At 42.0% G+C, this 20,638-nt stretch overlaps 1 protein-coding gene across 1 annotated transcript in view; it reads left to right on the forward strand.

Annotated features, from left to right (window-relative positions):
* TEAD4 (TEA domain transcription factor 4) overlaps positions 1–18,285 on the forward strand; it is a 51,558-nt gene extending 33,273 nt beyond the window's left edge. The window contains exons 6-13 of the mRNA XM_036380822.1: positions 2,518–2,652; positions 3,462–3,505; positions 4,065–4,120; positions 4,862–4,992; positions 5,943–6,116; positions 13,739–13,879; positions 15,272–15,424; positions 18,043–18,285. Of these exons, the coding sequence (XP_036236715.1) occupies positions 2,518–2,652; positions 3,462–3,505; positions 4,065–4,120; positions 4,862–4,992; positions 5,943–6,116; positions 13,739–13,879; positions 15,272–15,424; positions 18,043–18,156 (948 nt within the window). The 3' untranslated portion in view covers positions 18,157–18,285. The remainder of the gene's footprint in view (positions 1–2,517; positions 2,653–3,461; positions 3,506–4,064; positions 4,121–4,861; positions 4,993–5,942; positions 6,117–13,738; positions 13,880–15,271; positions 15,425–18,042) is intronic.
* The last annotated feature ends 2,353 nt before the right edge of the window (positions 18,286–20,638 follow it).

Genomic DNA, 20,638 nt, shown 5'->3' on the forward strand with positions numbered 1-20,638 from the left:
GTGGTGAGTTCAGGTGGAGGCCTGCTGGAGAGGCAAGTTAGAGCGAGCAGGAAACAACAACTGCCCAGGGTGTTAAAAGCCTCACTGCTGCTTACATCTGTAACCTTGATTCTGTTCCTTGTGTGACACAGCTCTGGGGCTGGGCATGATTGGAAAGCCAGTCAGCCGAGCCTGTTCCCACTTAGCTCACAGGCGCTGGCTGGTTTTGTTCTCAGGGAATGAAGGTGTCTCGGGGAGCTCCATGGAGCCATTGGCTGCTGTCCCTTTACACACCCAGGCCATGCTGTGAGCTCTGCCCAGCTGCCTGCAGAGAACCCTTCCCCAGGACCAGGCTGTTCCTTTCCACCTGCAGTGGCAGGTCGGGAGCATTGATTCAACTCATTTACTTCTTTGCTTTCGCTGGCCATTTCCATAGAGCAGGGAAATGAAATCACAGAAGCTGCTGCCCTTCCTCCAAGGTCCTGCTGACAGCTGTGTGCTCTCCTATCACTGCTCATTTTCCATAGCAAGTGCATGATTTTGTGTTTATATCCTAGTGATCAGAGCAGCTACATGATGATTTTTCAGAGTAGTGACTGCAATAATTCCACCTCCACACAAACGAGTGTTTTTTAAATGTCCACTGTGTCTGTAAAAGATACAGTGGGGAAATAGGGTAAAACTTGAAGAAAACTCTGTTCCCAAAAGTCAGTAGTTTTTCCATGCCCTGGGTGGCTAATAGATATCATCTGCACTAAGGAAAAAATTGGGAAATCATGGTGATATGATGGTATTATCATCATCATCATAATCACCATCATCATTATAATGTGTTTAAAGAATAATAAAAGAAAATACAAACATTGCAAATGTTTGGTTAAAGTTTTTATTGTTTTTATCATGTTTATCAAAGTTTGTTATCTTTTTTCTATTTTTTTTCCTTTTCATACTGGAAAACACTTGAAATGAGTATAGAACTGAAACAGAAAGATGTCTTTTCTAAAAACATGCTCCTTCCAGCAGTCTGTCAAGCATTTAAACAAAACAAAAGCACAGAAAAGGTTAATAGGTAAAATACTCTCCTTCCCTAATTATTTTACATTTTCTTTTAACTTTTAGTACCTCCACAAGTAAATGCATCTTCCCAATAAACTGAGGTAGACAAATGCAATTTTTCCAGTGAGAAAATAAGGGAAGGAAATAATCCTTTTCTGCAATGGCACATGAAAAATAGTCCTTATATATATATTAAGAAAAAAGCAGAAAACAGTAATTTCCCTTAAAAATGTAGGTAATCCTTCACTTATTCCCTACAACATAATTTAGACTGGATTCTGAAAACATTTCCCATAGCTTTGGAGAATATTAGGAACTTTCTCAGCATTTAAAATGTTTCCCTTCCATTCACTTGACAGAAGTCACAGATGCTCTAAAAAAGAGGTGTAAGTTTTGCCTATTTCTAGTGATCATTCCACTTAAACATATACATTTATTACTGAGATTTTAGAGGAGGATGCCTCCTCCACTTTTGTGGTTAGACACATTAGGATATTTGGGCTTTGAACTTTAGAGAACCTTAGATAAGTTGGAGGGGTTAGAAAGAATGGAGGCCCAAAGGTGAGAACTTACTGCAGTTTAGTGAATGCAAGTGGGAAGTGAGAATTCCCCAAGAAGACAGCAAGGGCTGTTGTACCTCTTTCAGCAGTTTCTTCAAGCTATGAATTAATCTGTGAGTTTTTTGTGGTAATTATAATACCACAGAGAAATGTGGAATGTTTAAAGGATGAAGATTAATTGTAGGGGATGTAGGACGGAAGGCAGAATATAAGTGCTTCTGTTTGCCTATTTATACCTTGAAGAAAAGAAGAAATTAAGAATGCTGTTTGTTTTATACATAACTCAGACCCACTAATTGTGACACTGTCATTGCCTGTAAGAATGTGTGTAAATCTACAGTCCTGTTAAGATACAAAAAGAAATGTCCCTGCATATGTGCCCTGGAGATTATGAAGGTTTCAAGTTTCCCTGAAGATAGGGATAAAATGATAAACTCTACCTGAGACTAATGCAGTCCCAAATTGAGATAGTCATTTCTGCAGTGACGATGACGATCTCTTTTTGTGACATTTTCCTCAGAGGTTTTGTTTTTTTTTTTTTTTATAATCAAGAATCTTTCCCATTGAATATTGTTACCAATTATTAAAACACTAGAGTCAGCTAGGGATATACTTTCCACAACAAAACTTTTCAGCTGTATGGTTGAAAGCCCTCAGACAGAAAGGATAAATGCTTCTCAGTCTTTAAACCAGCATTTCAGAAAGCTTGGTTATTCACATCTGAAGCTATAGTAATGAGTCACAGCCTTACAGCTTTAAAGAGTTCTTAGGACAGTTATTGGTGAGTTTACTGCCCAGAATTTCAGAGATGCCTGTTCCTGACAGAGAAGCTGACGAGAATTCTGTTTATAGACCATTAGAGCTGACAACTAGTTAATCATTATAATAATCCTGTTTTTTCTGTTTCTTTTCTTGCTCATAGGATCAGGCAGCTAAAGATAAAGCCATGCAGAGTATGGCTACAATGTCATCTGCCCAGATTATCTCTGCAACTTCCTTCCATAGTAAAATGGGCTTGCCTGGTCTCCCACGACCAGCCTACCCTGCTGTTTCTGGGGTGAGTGGATCAGTGACTTGGTGGAGTTTTGAGAAGACACTTGACTGTTTGAAAGGATGTTGGGACTGGCTGAGGAAAGTCCTGAGAACTGTGACAGAATGGGCCAAAAGGCATTGTCTCTGTAGAATAAATCTGTCATGTGGCTTCAACAGTTTTGTCCAATTCTTTGCTCACACTGATGTAAAACAATAGAGTTTCACTGTGTATATTTTTTTAATGATACAAGGGAGAGAACAATCAGTTCCTTTGGATTTTCATACCACTTTCTTAGTCCAGCATCTTTTTGGATTAAATCTGTTTGGGCCATCCTGACCCTTTCCCAAATTTATATTTCCCAATCTTTTTCTCAGCACTTTGATCAGATGGCCCTTACATAAAATCCGTAATAGAGAAACGTCTGTCAGCCTCTCTGTACCTATGAGTTTGGCCTAGTGAGCATTTGCTGAGCATTGATTTCTGCCAAAATAACTCCCATGGAACTTTCCTGGGGAAAATGGTCCTTTCAAGAGAGTGAGCATCATAAAAGCTTTGGAGACAGAGGCACAAGTTGCATGCATAATATTTAACATTAACGATCACTTTCGGGTCAGTTTTTTTGCATATCATGAGTAGTAGTGTGTAGAATGAAAAAAAAAGAGCAGTCAGCATCTCCACAAGAATGAATCCAGGAATGTAAAAAGAAGAGAGAACTCATTCACATCTTTAAAGGTGTGTGAGCTTGCAGTTTGTTTCCTCAGAAAAGAGCAAGCCTTCCTTTTCATCTCTGTCCTAAGAGTGGTGACTTCTGCCTATGTGTTGTTCTCTTGCAGTTTTGGCAAGGACCATTGCCAGGCCAAGCAGGATCTTCCCAGGAGTAAGTATTCCTTCATGTGAGCATCCAAAGCAGGTGCTTCTGCTGCTTTCTCTGCTGCCTGAGGAACACCATTAGCTATTGCAAGATCTGTGAAATACTAAGGCCTTCATTTTTCTTACAGTAGTGTTAAAATGGAGCTGAGCTCTAGCTCTCCTGAAAACTGTGTTTACTTGTGGGTGTTGAATGTCTCTGAATTTGGGCCTGAAAGTCTGAGAGGCATCCAGACCTATATCCACTTGCAAAGATATAAAACCACTTGAAAAAAATATAAAACCAGTGTATTAAGAGGCTGATAGGGATCTCAGAAAAACAAATCTGGAGGGAGGGCCTGCTGAACACCTGCAGGGAAATTTTTATCTGTCCTGTCCCCTTACTGCTTTCTGAGTGTTTGCCCATGACCCTTCTCTTGCCCACACAGAAAGATAATTTCCAAAAGACACTTAGGCCACTTTCTCCTTGAGGAGAAATACTTTATCTAATCTGTGCAAACAGTCAGTGAAGAATATTTTTTTGTTTGGTTGTGTTTTTATTAACCACCTCTCTTTGTGTACTTGTGTAGTGTGAAACCTTTTTCTCAACAACCTTATGCTGTACAGCCTCCGCTTCCAATACCAGGTAGGTAAGGAAATATACTTCCTTCCTTTGAAATTGTATTTCAACTTCAAAAACAGCCAGCACTCTAAAAATCTTGAAAGTTAATTAAAAAAAACCCAAAACGTATTGAAACATTTCAAAGAGCCAAAACCAATTTTATATGATTTCCTCTTATTACCTGTGCTCATCCTTTTACTGAGAGAGCTGAAGCTTCTAAATTTTGTTTTCTTCCTGTTTTATATTGGTTGTGTTGGGGTTTTTTTCTTCTTGGCTCAGCAGAGAATAAAAGTTTACATATCTCTACTGGTCTTCCACCATACTTCATGCTCTAGAACACTGTTCTTTATCATAACATGATTGTGTTCCTAATTTCTCATTAAGTAGAATAACAAATGTCTTTTCCTTCTCAGCTTCCCCATTTTGAGAGATCAATGGTGACACCTCATTCTGATATTAAACAGTTTATTTCAGTGCTCCTTTAGGGCTCTGTCTAAATCCTCTTGAAGTTGCTGAACATGTTTTCTCTGGTGTCAGACTTGGGTAGTTTGTCTTTTACATCATGACCCTGGCAATGCTGTCTTAGCAGAGGGTGACTGGCAAGCAATTTAGAGTACAGGTAGACTGAGGGCCTTGTGAATGATATTTTTGCATGATGAATGAAGCCATAAGGAAACTATGAGTCAGCTTTGACAGTAGGTGTTCTACTAGAAAGCCATTGCCATTTTTTTCTAAATTATTGTTATATAAATCCTGTGTGCTTAGGGTTTGAATCTCCTACTGGCCTCTCACCTTCCCCGTCAGCACCAGCTTGGCAAGGACGAAGGGTTGCTAGCTCCAAACTTTGGATGTTAGAATTCTCTGCATTCTTGGAACAACAACAAGACCAAGACACAGTAAGAAACACACCTTGCTTCCACTCCTCATTAATTTTGCATCTTTGGACAGCTCTTGTTCATCATGGATGTGTTATACTGCTCTATGTGTATGGAAATACTTGCTTCGTTCCTCTTCAGAGAATAGAAAGGCATCTTTGGGAAACACCAGATATCCTCCTCTTAGAGGATAAGTAGTGATAGAACCAGGTCTGTGCACTGTGCTTCTGGCTTCCCTGTCCAGGGTCATGGATATTCGTACACCAGAGCCCAAGGCACTGAGGTCATAAACCCCTGCCAGGCTATGCTGGTTGTTCTGTCCAGCCTTGTAAGATAGACTCCAATATAGAACCCAAAATCAGAAGTTGCTGGGATCAGCATTAAAGCCATGTGTTTCTCTGGTGTGCTAAGAAGTTAAAATTGGTGGAACTGTGATGAATTTGCATCAATGTATTTCCACAGTGAAATGGAAGTAGTAAGATTTGCCTCTCTCACTAAACTGTTTGATTCTGCATCTTGAAATGTACTCTGGTGATGGGCTGAGATAGGAGAGTTCAGAAAAGATAGTGTTATTTGCCTGGGATTTATCTGCTCTGGGATTTCAGGCTTTTCATTGGACAGGAGCATCAATGTTTGGCTGAGTGACCTGTCAAGGTAACACTCTGTGTCTCAGGGTTTTGCAGACTATATGGCAGCAGCACAAGGCAATGATTTAGGAGTGAAAATAGGAAGAAAAAACCCAGCAACGGTGTTTCAGAGAAGGAAGAAGCATAAATGTATTGATAGGAAGGAAAGAACAGCATGAGCTGGTATTAGCAGAGATATTTCTATTGATTTCTTCTGCTCTTTTAGAAAACTCTATCAAATCTTCATTGACTTCCAGCAGTCTTCTGTGAAGGACAATGGATGTTCAGTAGGTACTGAATGGTACTGAGCAATTTTCTAATTCCATGTTTTTCCTCTTTTTGCAGTATAACAAACACCTGTTTGTGCACATTGGGCAGTCAAGCCCCAGCTACAATGACCCCTACCTCGAGGCAGTGGATATCCGGCAGATCTATGACAAGTTCCCTGAGAAGAAAGGGGGCCTGAAGGAGCTCTTTGAAAGGGGCCCAGCCAATGCCTTCTTCCTTGTCAAATTCTGGGTAAGAAAAGGGCCCTCTGTAGGGTACCCATTTGCTATGAAGGTTGTCACTTTTAAAGCTGTGACCTCCCTGGCTGTTAGAAAACTGCTACCTCCCAACAAATTTTTCCCCATGTAGGCAACTTAAAACAGCCCCAACTGTCACTTTTCTTGACCCCACAAGATCTTCCCTTGACCCCACAAGGCACTCTTTCTGGCCTGCAGCAAGATGGATCTTTCACCTTGTCCATCTGTAGAGTTGTTCTTGACTACTGTCTGCAGATTTGCTAATGGTGACTTGGACCCTCTAGAATTTTTGTTCATGTATAAGTAAAGAATTCAGAGGAAATTATTCTCTGCATACTCTTAGGCCTTCACTTCTCTCAGTGTTGTGTAACTCCTCAGCCAGAAGCAATACTTTTCCATCTCTTCTCCTGTCTCTGTAGCTGCATTTTGTGTTATCCAAGTACTAATAATTTACAGATGCATACTTACTGCTGGAAGAGCAAGAGATAAGAGAAAAATATCATGAAATTGGATTATGCTGATAATATATTACTGAAATGACTTCTGGTAAATTGGTAGAAATCAGCCTGGCAAAAGCTTACTCACTCAATTTGGATTTTTGTGATTTAACTGAAATTTGCAAAAACTGCCACTGTGCTTCAAGGTACAAACAAAATAGCTTTGGTGATTGATATTATCATAGGAATTATGAAATTAAAAATAATAGTAGCTCAGGGCAGTTGTACAGTAGATGGCTGAGGGAATGTGTAATGGGATTTGGAGCCTTTCACCTTGAGTTTATCACATCATTCAACCTCAAGTCAGAATGAGATGATGAAATATGAGCTTTTATATCTCATTCCCTTCATACAAAGTGGCACTGGAAAGCCTCCTGACTGGTGCTTTCAGAAGGAAGAGTTAAGTGCCTTGAGATGCAACTTCCCAGCTGTCCCAAGCCTAGCCTTTCCAGAAATGAGTTGGAGAATGTTGGCTGGGAGTCTTCTTCTCAAGCGCCTGTGCCTAGAGTGTTGGTTGCTGATGATTTTTGAGGACACATAATTTTATTACCTGCAGTCTCTGCTACTGAGCTGAGCCCTTTGTGGGATTAGCTCCTGGCAAAGTACAACAAAGCCTGCCTGGGGTGCTCAAAACAAAAGGTGGAAGATCAGCTCTGTTCTGGCTGGGAGAGAAAACAGCACCTTGCTGAGAAGCTTATCCTTTGACAGGGTATTTTGAAAGGTATTGATTGCCTTTTGTGCTTTGGAAGTTTCAAGAACCAAAAGGAAGAGCTTAGAGGGAGATGTTACACAGAGAGAATTAAGCACTTTGAACTCCCTGACTTGAAGAGAGAGAAATCATGAAATTGTGATCTGCTGCTAAAACTGTGATTTTATTTATCAAAATTGACAGTGTGCTTTTCTGATTTTGTGGTTCAGTTTGGGGATTGTGATAACTTGGTTTTTAATATCAGAAGTATAAATGTGCCCTATGCACCATGTCAGACCAACCTCTGTCAGGGTTTTGAAAAATTTAGATGGTGGCATGCCATCAAGCTGGGTTTTTTTCTGTTCCCACGTGAGGTGTTCAGAGGGTATCAGCTCACTGGAATTTGGCTTGTTTTAAGAGATGTGACATAAGATTTGAAACAGCTGTACTCTAATGTGTGCACAATGTTGTGGGGCTCTGCAACTCTATACTTAAAAGGACAGAAATATTTCTGGGCTTGGTTTAATATTTTGACTGTCTGATACTTTTTTTGGTACCCTTGAATTGTTGAATCCCATCTGGAGTTAACATCAGGTTTTATTGGTGGCACCCATTACAGCTTATCACTTAGAAATAGGCAAAGTTTACAAGTCGAGTGATTAGTTAAATGTAAGTTTCTAAGACTTTTAAGAAGCAAATAAAAAAAACAAACACTTTTCACAAATGGGGCGATATGATTAAAAACAAAGAAGGAAGAAAATTAGATTTCAGCAGAAATTTTTATATCCCTCTGCATTTTCATACTTTTGTAGCAGTATGTGTTAGGGTGCTTTTTCATTTTGCTGCCTGATAGTTCTGGACAACTATACAAATATGGTGTTGATGTTCAAAGATGTATTGGATAAAGCAGTTACTACACCGTTGAATTTATAGCATCATTTTAGGATAAAATGGTGAGTAGAATTAAATACTTGAAGGGATGCTTTGAGACATGAAGACATGATTGATTTTTCAGAGGTTCTGAGTTGAAGTTGTGGTTGCAGGTGACAAAGACTTTCAACGAATCAAGGAATGAGTAAGTTGGGGTTGTATATCTGTAGTTTTAGGTTCGAAGAACCCAAGGCATGAACCTACCATTGCTACAGTAACCATTGAATATACCAGATGATCTGTTGTGTACCAGAGGCCTAATTCTAAACACCAGGGTTGAAGTTTCCTGACCTCTGTGGTAGCACTGAGGATCTAGTATGACTGAGAAAACGATATTCACCTTTGTTCAAAGGTGCTTTAAATTATCTATACAATAGTTGAAAGTTGATGAGTTTGAAACATAAGGAGTGTTGCAGTGTTTGCAATTCTTCCTTGATTTTTTCATTGGGAATTTGGTACAATGAACTGATTTTTGGACTTGGGTTGGCAAGTTGTGTATGACATCTGTGTGACATTTCTCTGTGCTCCAAGTGCATTCTAGCACACGACAATGAATGTGAGACATCAGCCTCCCAACACATGGACAGTGGCAGCCCTGCTCTTTTCCAGGCTAATATTATCTCTGCCACCTGTTCCTTGCTTCTCCCTGTGAACTCCTCCTCTATGGATTGTTATTAATAGTTTGGGGAAGAGGCGTTCTCAGGGCTTTGCAAGTTAGTAGAATGGTGCGCTTGCATCTTGGAGTTTTCAGAAGTTGTGAGACTCTGCATGGAAGACAGAAGGAAAAATGAAAAATCAGTAATTCAGGACAGGTAGTACTTTGCACAGAGCAGTCATCTCCAGAGACATGAATCAGGGGAATTTCTTGTCCTGCCTGTGAAGAATGTATGTAGTAATTTCTTCTTGGTGATAGGCAAGCGATCTTCTGAGCATCTGAGTGCTTCTTTCAGCTAGATGGAATATACTTTTGTGGGAAAGTGCTGAAGGGGTGGGCTGGAAACTGCTGTCTTGCACCTGGCTTCTCTCCTGTCCCAAGCAAATCCAGTCAAAACAGCAGCAGTGCAAATTGCCCTCAGCACCTTGCCTTGCCCACTGGATGCTTTCAATCCTGGAACTGCCTGGAGAGCAAGGAATGGCAATTTGTTCTCCACGTTCACTCTGTTCTTGGTACTCCTCAGGCAGCAAACAAGACAGCAGATAGAAACAGCGAATTTTATTATTTTTACACACATTAATTTCACCTGCCATCACCAGCACCATCTCCAGTTGCTGCCCCCCTCCAGGGGACTCTGCCAATGGCACTTCTTCCACCAAATTTCAACAGATTATTAGCAGCAAAAGGCAGATTGAAAGATTGAATTGCTGAGAAATTTTCAAAGAATCTTTTCCAGAGATGGAGGGGAGAAAGGAGCAAATTAACTTGTGGAGGGGTAGTATGCTCTTCCCAGAACAAATGCCTTCTCTTCCATCTAGAAATCTTGTCTTGTAGGTAATTAAACATTCTGCTTACTTCTCTGGAAAGGAGGAAATCGCAGATGTTCCCCCCCAGCAGGCAGATTCACTCTTGCATGCAGTATGTGAATATCTGGGATGTGCTATATCACAGATATCTCAGTGATTGCAGTTTCAACATGTTTGGAAGTCATCGGGCAAGCTATGGATAAGTGTGTCGTTTGTGCTGAGTTTACACAGCAAGTTGAACACATCCCAGACACATCAGATTTTTGCTATGTCAGAGTGTGCTCAGGTTTTTGCATCTGGAACTTCTGGGACAGAAAGCAAGAACCCTGACTTTGTCAGATAAAGTAGTTTGGTCCAGCTGGTGGCTCCTAACTCAGATTTAGCTTGTAATATGCCTCGTTTATTTGATCTTAACCTTTGCCTGTAAAAGAGACTGAGAACAGCTGTTTGAATGCTGGACACTACCCAACAGCCTGAATCCTGCTGCTGCTGCCCCCGCAGTCCCACCCTGTTCTAGCAGTGGCAAGTAGGAGCCTGGTGGGCCAGGCAGCTCAGCCCCCTCAGTGAGACTTTCCTAAATCCTGCCTATGTCTCTTTTGGCTGCCTAGATTGGGCTAAGGAATGTATTTAAGACCATCTCATTTGTTGTTGGACATACTAGGGCATTTGCCAGAGAGGAGTTGAGGCACCTGGGTTCTAGTCACATCCAGTTACATATCAAAAAATTCTATGCATTCTCAGACTATAAAGTGAAGATTTGCTCTCCTGCTTGTTGGAGTTCTGGGAAGATGAATTTCCTTTGAATCATAGTCACTATTATTCTCTTGCATCTTTTCAGTGTGGAATGTACTGGACACAGTAAGTCAGACCTGTCTCTGCTGACCTCGGGTGCTCGCTCCAGTGCTGGATGTGCTTTCACACAAGGTTTTCTTTAGAGAGGCAATGTAGTCCTGATGGTCTAGGTGTTGTGAGGAACTCATAGGAATCTAGGCATGAAGGCCATAGTGGTTTTAGATGTTAAGCTAAATGCAGTAGCTCTTTTGGTCACTATGGTGTTGTCCTCATCCTGAGAAGTTTAACTGCATCCTTTCGTGAATTACCCCAGTGTCCAGTTGACATTTAGAAGTTAATTTGGCTATGGCAGATTACACTTTTCTTCCTCAATTTTCTGCCTTGTCTCCCTTCAGAAGGTAATCATCTCCACAGCAGGGAAAGCTAAGAGATGGGAGTTGCACTTCTGAGTTGTTCCTTGGTCTTTTATTCATGTACACCATTGCTATTTTCAGTTCACATGTATAAACCAGGTTGCAAATAGTTCAAGAGCAGATATGTGTGTGCTAAATAATGTCTGGTACTGGGGCAGTGCCTTCCTTAAGAAGGTGGGAACCAGCAGCTGTAAATAGGTGAAAAAGCTGTAACTGTAAGGCCAGCAGTGTCTGGGGTGCTCCAGCATTCTGCAAACATGAGCTGAAGCTCTCAGTAAACTGCTACTGTCATTCCCTGGAGTTGCTGAAACTCCCTGTATGTATGTTTATGAGATCTGTAAAGGTGACAGGAGGTGGGTACACAGCTCCTGGTGACTGATCACTCCATGTCTGACCGTCCTAGCCCATAATATGGGACAAGCTTTAGAGTAAAATGTGCAGTGTAAATGTGAGGGAGTTCCAACATGATCCCGCTGCTCCACTGCAACAGGGCTTCCAGGTACTGATTGTACATAATGTCAGTGAATGGTGACAACTCCTTAATTCAAATAGTATTACTGTAGTTTTGCCGTTAATGTTGATTAATTAGATGTTAATTAGCTGCGAAATTCTGGTCTGGCCTTGTGATGGGAGGCTTGTCAAACTGCGGGAGCACCTAGAGTGGCTTCTTAGGGCTAGTGAAGCTTTTCTCATGAAGTGGAACTAGCACCTTTCTGCTTTGCCTTGTATTGAGTGTATTTATTTTTAAATTTTACCAGTGAGTCTTTTGGAGAATGTAACCTTAACTTTACTAGTGAGACCCTGAAAATGTTTGTCTGGTTCTGCAAGTGTTTATGTAGCAGTGGCCTGACCAAGCCTCTGTAGCCTTGACCCTTTGTTCTTTTTGACTCAGTGGGAGAATTTCTTTGGAAGAGCGGAATCAAGTCCATACATTGTGTTTATTACTCCCAAGGGAAATAGCAGAAAAATATTGTGAAGGACTCCTAGTCTAGCTCCTCTCTGGACAAGGGAAGAAGTTAATCTTTATTCAGACAGTTGGAGTGTGGGTGAAATAAACAATACAGTTGATTGCATTGACATGGATGTGAATATTACAGTATTAAAGTACAGTGTTACAGTAACTTAATAAAAACCTAAACCAGAATGGAGTAATACCACTATTCTCTAATACAGGTGCATTTGTGGTACAAAGAAAGTAGCTGCTACAGTTATTTAATACCAAGGTCTTCAGCATGGCCATAACAATACACTAGAATAAGCTGTCCTGCCTTCTGCTATCCCTGTTGCTTCCCATCCTCCCAACGCATTCTTTGTTTGAACACACACAGGTGTTTCTGAATCAGGCCAGGGAACTGACCCCACTGAGAACTAACTGAGCAATTCCTCAGTGAGCCTTGTCATACAGCTACAGAGATGTGTGTCAGTACAGCAGGAATGGGGAAGCACAAACTGTTCTGGAAGACTGAGACTGCTCTCTCTTGGGGTCAGGACCAGCCTGGTATCATCAAACTACAACTGAGGTACAATTTCTCAAGACACTCAAGCCAATCCAAGTATGTGTTGCTATGAAAATAGGCTTTCTTTGTGGGTCTTATCTTTTGTGATGCCACAAAGGCAGCAGCAAGCTCACGTGTCTACAGAAAGACAGAAAACTTGACTGTCACTTTCTAGACTGACCTAAACCTTTTGTGAAGCTGCTCCTTAAGATAACTAAGCTAACGGTATTTATTGCCTCATGGCACTTAAGAGGCAGGTATTTTGCATGGCAAAGAAAGAGGGGCATTCATTATTGTGGTGGTCCAGTTCTACCACATTGCTTGACCATAGTGCTGCTCTAGATCTCAAATAAAAATCTCTTCACTGACATTGGTTAAGAAAACCCTGCTAGAATGGCATCTAATGCTGTCTTAGTCCCACTGTAGCTGGAATACATTTTCTGCAGTTTTCTCTTCCCTTAGATCAGCTGGAAGAATAAAATTCTCTGGAGCAGCCTATGGGAAGTGATCCTTGCTTTTAGGCTGATGTGAAGTAGCACATGGGCTTGTGGAGCACAGAGGAGCTCTGCCCTTTTAGTTTTGAAGGGGAGGGAGCTGAACTGGGCATTCCCACACACCCGTAGTGTTTCTAGAGCTTAAGGGAACCGCCACTTGTTTCATAACTGCAGTTGGAATGACCCCTGGTGGAAGCTTCAGACAGCGAGGATTTTTAGGAGTTCTGTCCCAACAGGAGGCTTCGGTTGGCCAGCCTTAGGCACCCACATTTGAAAACTGTGGCTGCTACTGGAGATGGGTTTGAATTCAGGTGTCACTGGGCCAGATCCATCAGTAACCTACATTCCTTATGTTGCATCCTGTCTATTTACATTTGTAGTACCTGAGCCTGATGTGTGTGTGTACTCACACATTCCTTTTCCCTGCTGTCTCTTTTCCCTTACCTATGTTCTTAGGGTGGAAAAACTTTTTTGCTGTTGCTTTACTATTTTTTTCCTTCCTGGAGAGTCAGCCTAGTCTAGCCTGTCTGTTGCACTGCTCTGATTCTGCAGTCTGCTCTGCACAGTGAGTACCTCCAAGCCGTGTCATATGTTTTTCATGTTAGGAAGATATTCCACCAGATTTCCCCAATGTGTATGCAAACCACACCATTTTTTGAAGTGGAAATAGGATTTTATTCAGTACTCTTCAGATTTCTCCTGCTTCCTCAATGCACATCGGTCTGCTTAAGGAGCTGGGGACACTCCCAATACTTCACTATCCTGGCTATGTAAGGTAATGGTGAGAAAATGCCACAACCATCTATTGATAACCATCTGAATTTTTATTGCTCTTCTTTTTGGCAGGCTGATTTGAATACCAATATTGAAGATGAATCCAGATCTTTCTATGGTGTTTCCAGCCAGTATGAGAGCCCAGAAAACATGGTCATTACCTGTTCCACCAAAGTGTGTTCCTTTGGAAAGCAGGTGGTAGAGAAAGTAGAGGTAAGGAGTAGACACTTGGGTGCAAGATTCCCTCTGGCTGCCGTTTTGTCACGTCAAGTATTTGCATCCTGCCTTTGTATCTCAAGGCAAAATATATCTCATGCTTCTTGTCAGGGAGATGGATGCCATAGATCACTCAGCCTGCAAAATGCTTGTCTTAGGATTTCACTGAAGATCTGCTAGTGTTTGCTACTTTTCCCTTAAATCTCAGTTTCTGAGGAGATGTAAATACATATGACTCTTAGCTCTGCTGATTCTCTGGGGTTTTTTGGGAAGCAAAGGAAAGCTAGGGAATATAGATGTGTTTTGTAGTCCAGAAATGTGAAAACATATAAGCAACACCTCAGTCTCACCAGTGTTTTTAAACAGATCATTTATAAACTATAGATATTAATTAGACTGCAATAATTTACAGACTATAGCCTTACAGCTTGGTTAGATCTAGAGCTTATACGCTTACAGCTTGAGCAACTGCAAATAACTGGGTTATGCATAGAACTGGCATTGAAGAAATTCTTTTTGATGCCACATTCAGCTGCTAAGAGAGCTGTTTTGACATGCCTGCTGCTGCCCTGTTTCTTAAGGAACCTCAGGATGCAGAAGCATCTATGTGCAGAACACCAGCTGTTCTCATGTCAGCAGTCAGTTCAAGGTGCATCCTTCCCCAAAACCCATCTCCAGCCACATGATAGGCATGCCTGAAGTTAAGTATTTGCAGAGGGACAGAGGGGCTAAGGGAAGTGTCATGATGCACATGAAAGAAGACCAAGCCTCTGGGGTGAAAGAAGGTTACAGGCATTTAAGGGTCTGCTCTGAAATCATAGAATATGGCTTCAGTTTCTCTTCAAAGACAGATAAAATATGCAGGAACCAAGGTGGGAATGTGAGAAAAAAAATCCCTCTGTGTATCATTGGCCAGACCCCTTTTTAAGTGGGGGGCATAAATTCTACGTTCTCTCACACAGATCCCAGAAGGCTTTAGTCTTTTTAACTATAAAGCATCCTGAGTATAGTATTACTATCATTACTTCCTGGTCTTGCTAAAGCAGTAGTTATTAACTTTTTCAGTTTATTCACACTTAGTACTTTTCCAGTAGAGATGCAGATGGGAGTGTAGGTGTCAATCGGTCTGTTCCTCTTAGTTACCTTTCACAGTGCCTTGAGGGTTTGCTCCTCAGAAGCTGGAACCCACCATTCTCAAGAAAACAAGAAATCAAGCTAAAGAACGTGGAGGATTCAAGGGGACTGACCTTGGTGCAAAGTACTGTGGTCACTGTTCATAAAATTATTTAAAAGTGCCACTGTAATTTTTCTGTTCTGAGTGCCTTTTTGTGATAGTGCCACTGGTGTGGCAGCACAGCCCCACGTGCCCTTCTCTGTTTTTCCCTGCAGACAGAGTATGCACGCTATGAGAACGGACACTACTCCTACCGCATCCACCGCTCCCCTCTCTGCGAATACATGATCAACTTCATCCACAAACTCAAGCACCTTCCCGAGAAGTATATGATGAACAGTGTGCTGGAGAACTTCACTATCTTACAGGTAGGGATTTCAGCTGTTTTCGTTGCAACTTGGCAACATGTAAGCACCATGCAGGAGTTCACTGTTGAGAGTCAAAGCAGATTTCCTTTTATAGCTCAGCATCTAATTGAACTTAATTTCTTTCATGTGTATTGCACTTCAAGACCATTTATGGAGCTCTAGAGATGGTAACTCATGCAGAGGAGCAGCAAAAGAATTTGAGAGACCTGGGTAAGAGAGAGATAAAAAGAAAAATAAAGGGAGAGCTCATGAGGCAGAGAGACAAAGGAAGGAGAATAATGAAAAAGTCAGTGAAGGAAATGCTCATTCCACTGTTTCACAAATATTGAGGTGCTTTCTGTGCCCTGGCCCTTTTTGCAAGGTAAAAAAACCCATAAGGGTATTGTTGAGTGGCTATAAAATTTTTCTGTGGAAAGAGTTCTTCACTGACCATATTAGGGGGGAAAGTTGTTTCCTCAGGACCACCCGTGACCTGTACAGAATATGGAGACATGCAAAGGAGTTGTGGGGAAACTCTGTGACACCTTCTGAATCACTGCAACCTCTAGATAGGTCAGGATTACAAGGCTACAGCAATTAGATTTCCATTAGTGTTTTGTTATACTGGGAGCCTTTCCAGGCTCAGATGCAGCAGCGCAAATTTGGGAAGAGGGCACACAGCTTAAAACGTGTATTTTTCTAATGGACTGAATTCTGTGTTCACCTCTGTAAGAGGCATCACAGATCTTTGCCCAGGGAACGTGAGGCTGGGTAAGTAGAAGAGATGCTGGTGGCTGTATGAAAGACTGGAAATCAAAGTAGTTTTCATTCCATTCTCTGAAGATCTTTGATAACTGCAGGCAACTCGTTTCACTGCTCTGTGGCTCAGACACATCAGCTAAAAAATTCAAGGTTAATAATATACATCATAGGGCATTAAGTTTACTCTTTCATGCTTGTATTAAGATCTTAAATATCTGGAAGAAATGAGGAGTATAAATGCTGAGAGTTCTTTTAGATGAGCAAAAGCATGAGAGGGGCAGAGACAGAGAGAAGGAAGACTTGTGTGCTGTAGTCCATACTGGGGAACATTGTAGTTGCCTTCTGCATGTTTCATTCCTCAGTCAGGCCAGCCAGCATTTCCTATAAATTCTAAGAAAAAACCTGTCACATGGTTATACTTCCTCAGGGGCTTTATGTTTTGAGAAATCACTTGTCCTTCCCTTATCTTCTGGCACTGAAGGCATGTCCCACGTGGTGGCTGGCACACACTACCTTGCAGTGCTGTGCAAGATGAAAGTGCTGCTCCCTGAGCAGCAGCATGGGCATTTCCCACTCCCCACTGCGGAGATGAAAAACACAAAATGTAAGGCATGTTGGTAGTCCTCAGTCCCCACTACTGCCTTTGAGCCAAGTCTAATTACATTTTTTTTATAAACCCTTTTATAAGCTTAGAATACCCCTAATCCTATAAGCGTCATTTATCTTGCTTGGCACATTTCTCTGGATCTAGATTTCCCAAGATTTCAGAGCCCGTTTTTCAGAAAAGGGCCTGGTGCCTTAGCACACCTGGATGTGTATAACTCACCACATCTTGCAGAAGAAAGGACTTCAACCGCAAATCCAATCATGAAGTAAGAAAAGAAAACAGACCAAAACCAGACTGCTAAAATTAATAGGAAATTTTGAAAACAGCTATTTTCTTCCTGTTTTCACAAGAACAGTTGGGCTTTGGTACAGTTCAAGCCTCCAGCTGGAATGGTTTTCTTCTGCAGTTGAGCTTGTGCTGCTGCTGATAAAAATCTGTGTTCTCCAGCGGGAGAGAACTTTAGCTATGGCACAAACTCAGGTGACAAGAATGTGCAAAGCTGTGCAGTGACAGAGAGAGGGAGGCTGAACTAGGAATTCTGAGAGCAATATTTCTCTTGTCTCTGCCACCTAGTGCATGCTGCAGAAACTAGGACAACACTGCTCCTTCACCATGCTGCTGACAGAGTCACGTTGTAGAGACGCTAAAGGGTCCTGAGGGGCCATAGAAAAAAAATGGGAAAAAAGGAGCTTCTATAAGAATGCATGAGTGTAGCAGCCATCCTTCTCCTAACATCTACAGTGTGTGGAATGGGAGGTGTAATGGAGTCAAATCTGTAAGTCTCCTGTAACAGGAGTTATACTCTCTAATCCTGGTGTTCTGTGTCTACCATTGACAAGCAGGAGCAGATGAAGGAAAACAACTGTCTGTGGTTGTGATGTATCAATATTTGTGTGATCAGAAGTGGGTGTGCCATAGGAGGGGGCCCCTCTATACCCAACAAACAGAGGAAGAAGAGCTTTTTTTTCAGAGTGAAACACTTTCACTCTGCTGAAATCTGCAACATCAGGGGTGGGAAGTAGAGAACCTGCTTCCACTGATGTGATCACTGCTTGGTCACAGTGAACTTTTTGTCATCTCCCTGTCTCTTCACTGCATCGTAGTTCTGAGGAATGAAAAGTGCTGTGGTCTGTGGGCTAAGATGTGTATCGATCCTGCACTTCTCTGTTCTTTGTCTATTACTGACTTTCTGCTTTGTGTTAAATGTGTTGGAATACGTAAGCAGAGAAATAGCAGTTGCCATTTCAGCTTCTTCTCCTTTTCTGTCTAGGTCGTGACAAACAGGGACACACAGGAGACCTTGCTGTGCATAGCATATGTTTTTGAAGTATCAACTAGTGACCATGGTGCCCAACATCACATCTACCGGCTGGTGAAGGACTAGAGACTCTCTGCCCTGAGTTGTCCATGGAATGCATGTCTAAGAAAAAAGTCTGTGCTTGAACAACCCCTGCCCCCCCCCCCCCCAACCAAACTGAAAAATAAACTGCAGATATTGTGTATTTTCAGAAAAGTACCTCTGAGCTGGCTTGTGATTGATAGAGTGAAGTGTCCATCTCCAGGTTTGTGCAAATGGGAAAAAGATTTGGAGTCAAGGAAACAGGCAAATGAGTGCTTTAGGGTCTTACCACAATCAGCATCCTGTGAAAAGCATTTCCCACAGTGCACACCCAGGGTGTGATTACACACATAAAAGGAGTGTGTGCACCTGAGCATACATGCGGGGCAGTGGCAATGGCAGCAGCTTCCACAACTCTGATCACATATGAACAGGTTGAAAATGTTCATGCTACACCTGGTCAGAGTGTGTGCACTCATTTACATTCATTTGAAAGCCAACACATGCCCAGACCTGGTTACCATACATTTATATAGGTGTCAGTTAGACATACACAGTCATGTGCCTGTGTGTAGAGGTTGCACATATATCCTGCACAGCTGCCTGGCCACATCAGCAATTGGGCAGTCACAGGCTCATTCAGCCTTGCTCTGTTAGAGACTGTTTCTTCTGTTAGAGGCTTGTTTCTTCTTCCCTCTCTTCCATGCATGACAGTGAGAGACCAATCTTTCTTGTTCGTTTTAAATAAAATTATGCTTAGAAAATTGGGTATGTTAAATCATGTTGTCTTGCCCAGTAGATTTCCTCTATGTATCAAGTCTGATAACTTGACAGACTAAAATAATTCTTGCTGCTTTTGCTTCTTTTCTCCCTGCACAGCTACCAATGCTCAGTGAGCCAGTCTGTGCTCTTGTGCACCAGCAAAATAATTGTTTACAGAGGTCAAATTATTCCACCTGTTAGTTGCAGACAATGAGATGCACAAGTATTGCACAGGATGTCATTTGGTGAGCAAACTGGAGGAAAAGAATGAGAGGGAAGAGTGAAAACTGCTTAGCTTTCTGCGTTTCCAAGGCAATCAAACACAGCCTCTCTGCTTTACTTGTAAACTGAGGTTGTCTATTCAGAGAGGAGTCACTGAGAGGCAATAATCTTGGTCTCCACAATGCTGCTGATGTGGGGGAAAGATGCAGCTATTCATGTTGCTCTGAGGGAAGAGGTGGTTTGCATGATGCTCTGGCAGAGGGTGAACAGGAGATTTATTGGGTGGCCAGGCAGAGTCGTGTGGTCTGGACAATCAATTTAATGTGGAAGAGGGACTAATTGACTTACTTCCTCATTAAGCAGCTGCATGCCAGTCGATCTGTTTTAACTGTAAAAGTGTGGGTTTCCATTTGCACGTGTGAGGTCCCTGACAGGCATGAGTCTTCACCAGGCAGACCCTGTGCCTTGAAGCATGGGAAGGAAAGGATAAGTGTAAGGAGGATAGCAAAGATAATGCCATGAAGTCAGAGACGGAGAAGGATGGTTTGTTTCCTGTTATGGGAAAAGTGATATTTTTCCCCCCCCAATCTTGTAGATGCTGCATTCTCAGAGGCTACTTTTAAGGACCTTGCAGGGCTAATGCTGTTAACCACCTCTGTACAGGAGCCAAAAGTGGATGGTCAAGAACAAAAAATTTGCTTGCACCTATTAAGCAAAATCTGCACCAAGATCCTGCTGTGCATGCTCTCTCCAAGACAAAGAAATATCTTCAAGAACGGACTTCCAAACAGTAATACAGACACACAGATGCCAACAGCTTTCCTTAAGATCTGCATGGCTGGAAACCAGAATCAGTCAAGCTTGGAGAAAGATGAGCCAAGTACTTTAAACACCTAGAAGACAAAGCATCTTGAAATACCTGCTGCTCTGTGCTACACATGAAAAATCCATACAAGCACAAGCTGCCCTCGCCCTTCCATTGGGCGTTATTGCTAGTCCCAGCCAGGTGACCAAGCCACCCAGGACTGAATTAACTAAATCTCTGCAAACCAGGCATCCCCTCCAGCTGGCCACATAGGTATGAATGGCACCAGCTGTCTACAGTCCATTGGTAATGCATGTACCTGCCTGCTTCAGCCCTGTGCAATCTCCTTCCTGATCTCTGAACCATATGTGGAGCAGGCAACAAATCAAATAAAACCTCGCTAATAAGAAAAAAGACTGACCCTTGGGAAAAGCATTCTTGGCCAATGTTTTGAAATGAAGCCTGTACAGAGAAAGGGCAGAGAAAGTCCCCAGCAATGGAAAATTCCTTATGATGTGTATTAGTACTCTCCTGCAAACATGAGCTTGGTGCCTTGCATGCTTTCACTGCTGAGTTACATCACAACAGCAGACCCTTTGGAAGTCAGTCCCTGAAGAAGATGAGCCCTAGAAGTTCACTTAGTCCATTAGTTGATCATTAATAAAACCACATTAAGCAAGTTATCGATGTTATCAAGGCAGTAAACATGAACCAACAGGCTGAGGGACAGAGGAAATC

This window comes from Molothrus ater, chromosome 2 (genome assembly GCF_012460135.2).
Source record: "Molothrus ater isolate BHLD 08-10-18 breed brown headed cowbird chromosome 2, BPBGC_Mater_1.1, whole genome shotgun sequence".
Taxonomy (NCBI): Eukaryota; Metazoa; Chordata; class Aves; order Passeriformes; family Icteridae; genus Molothrus; species Molothrus ater.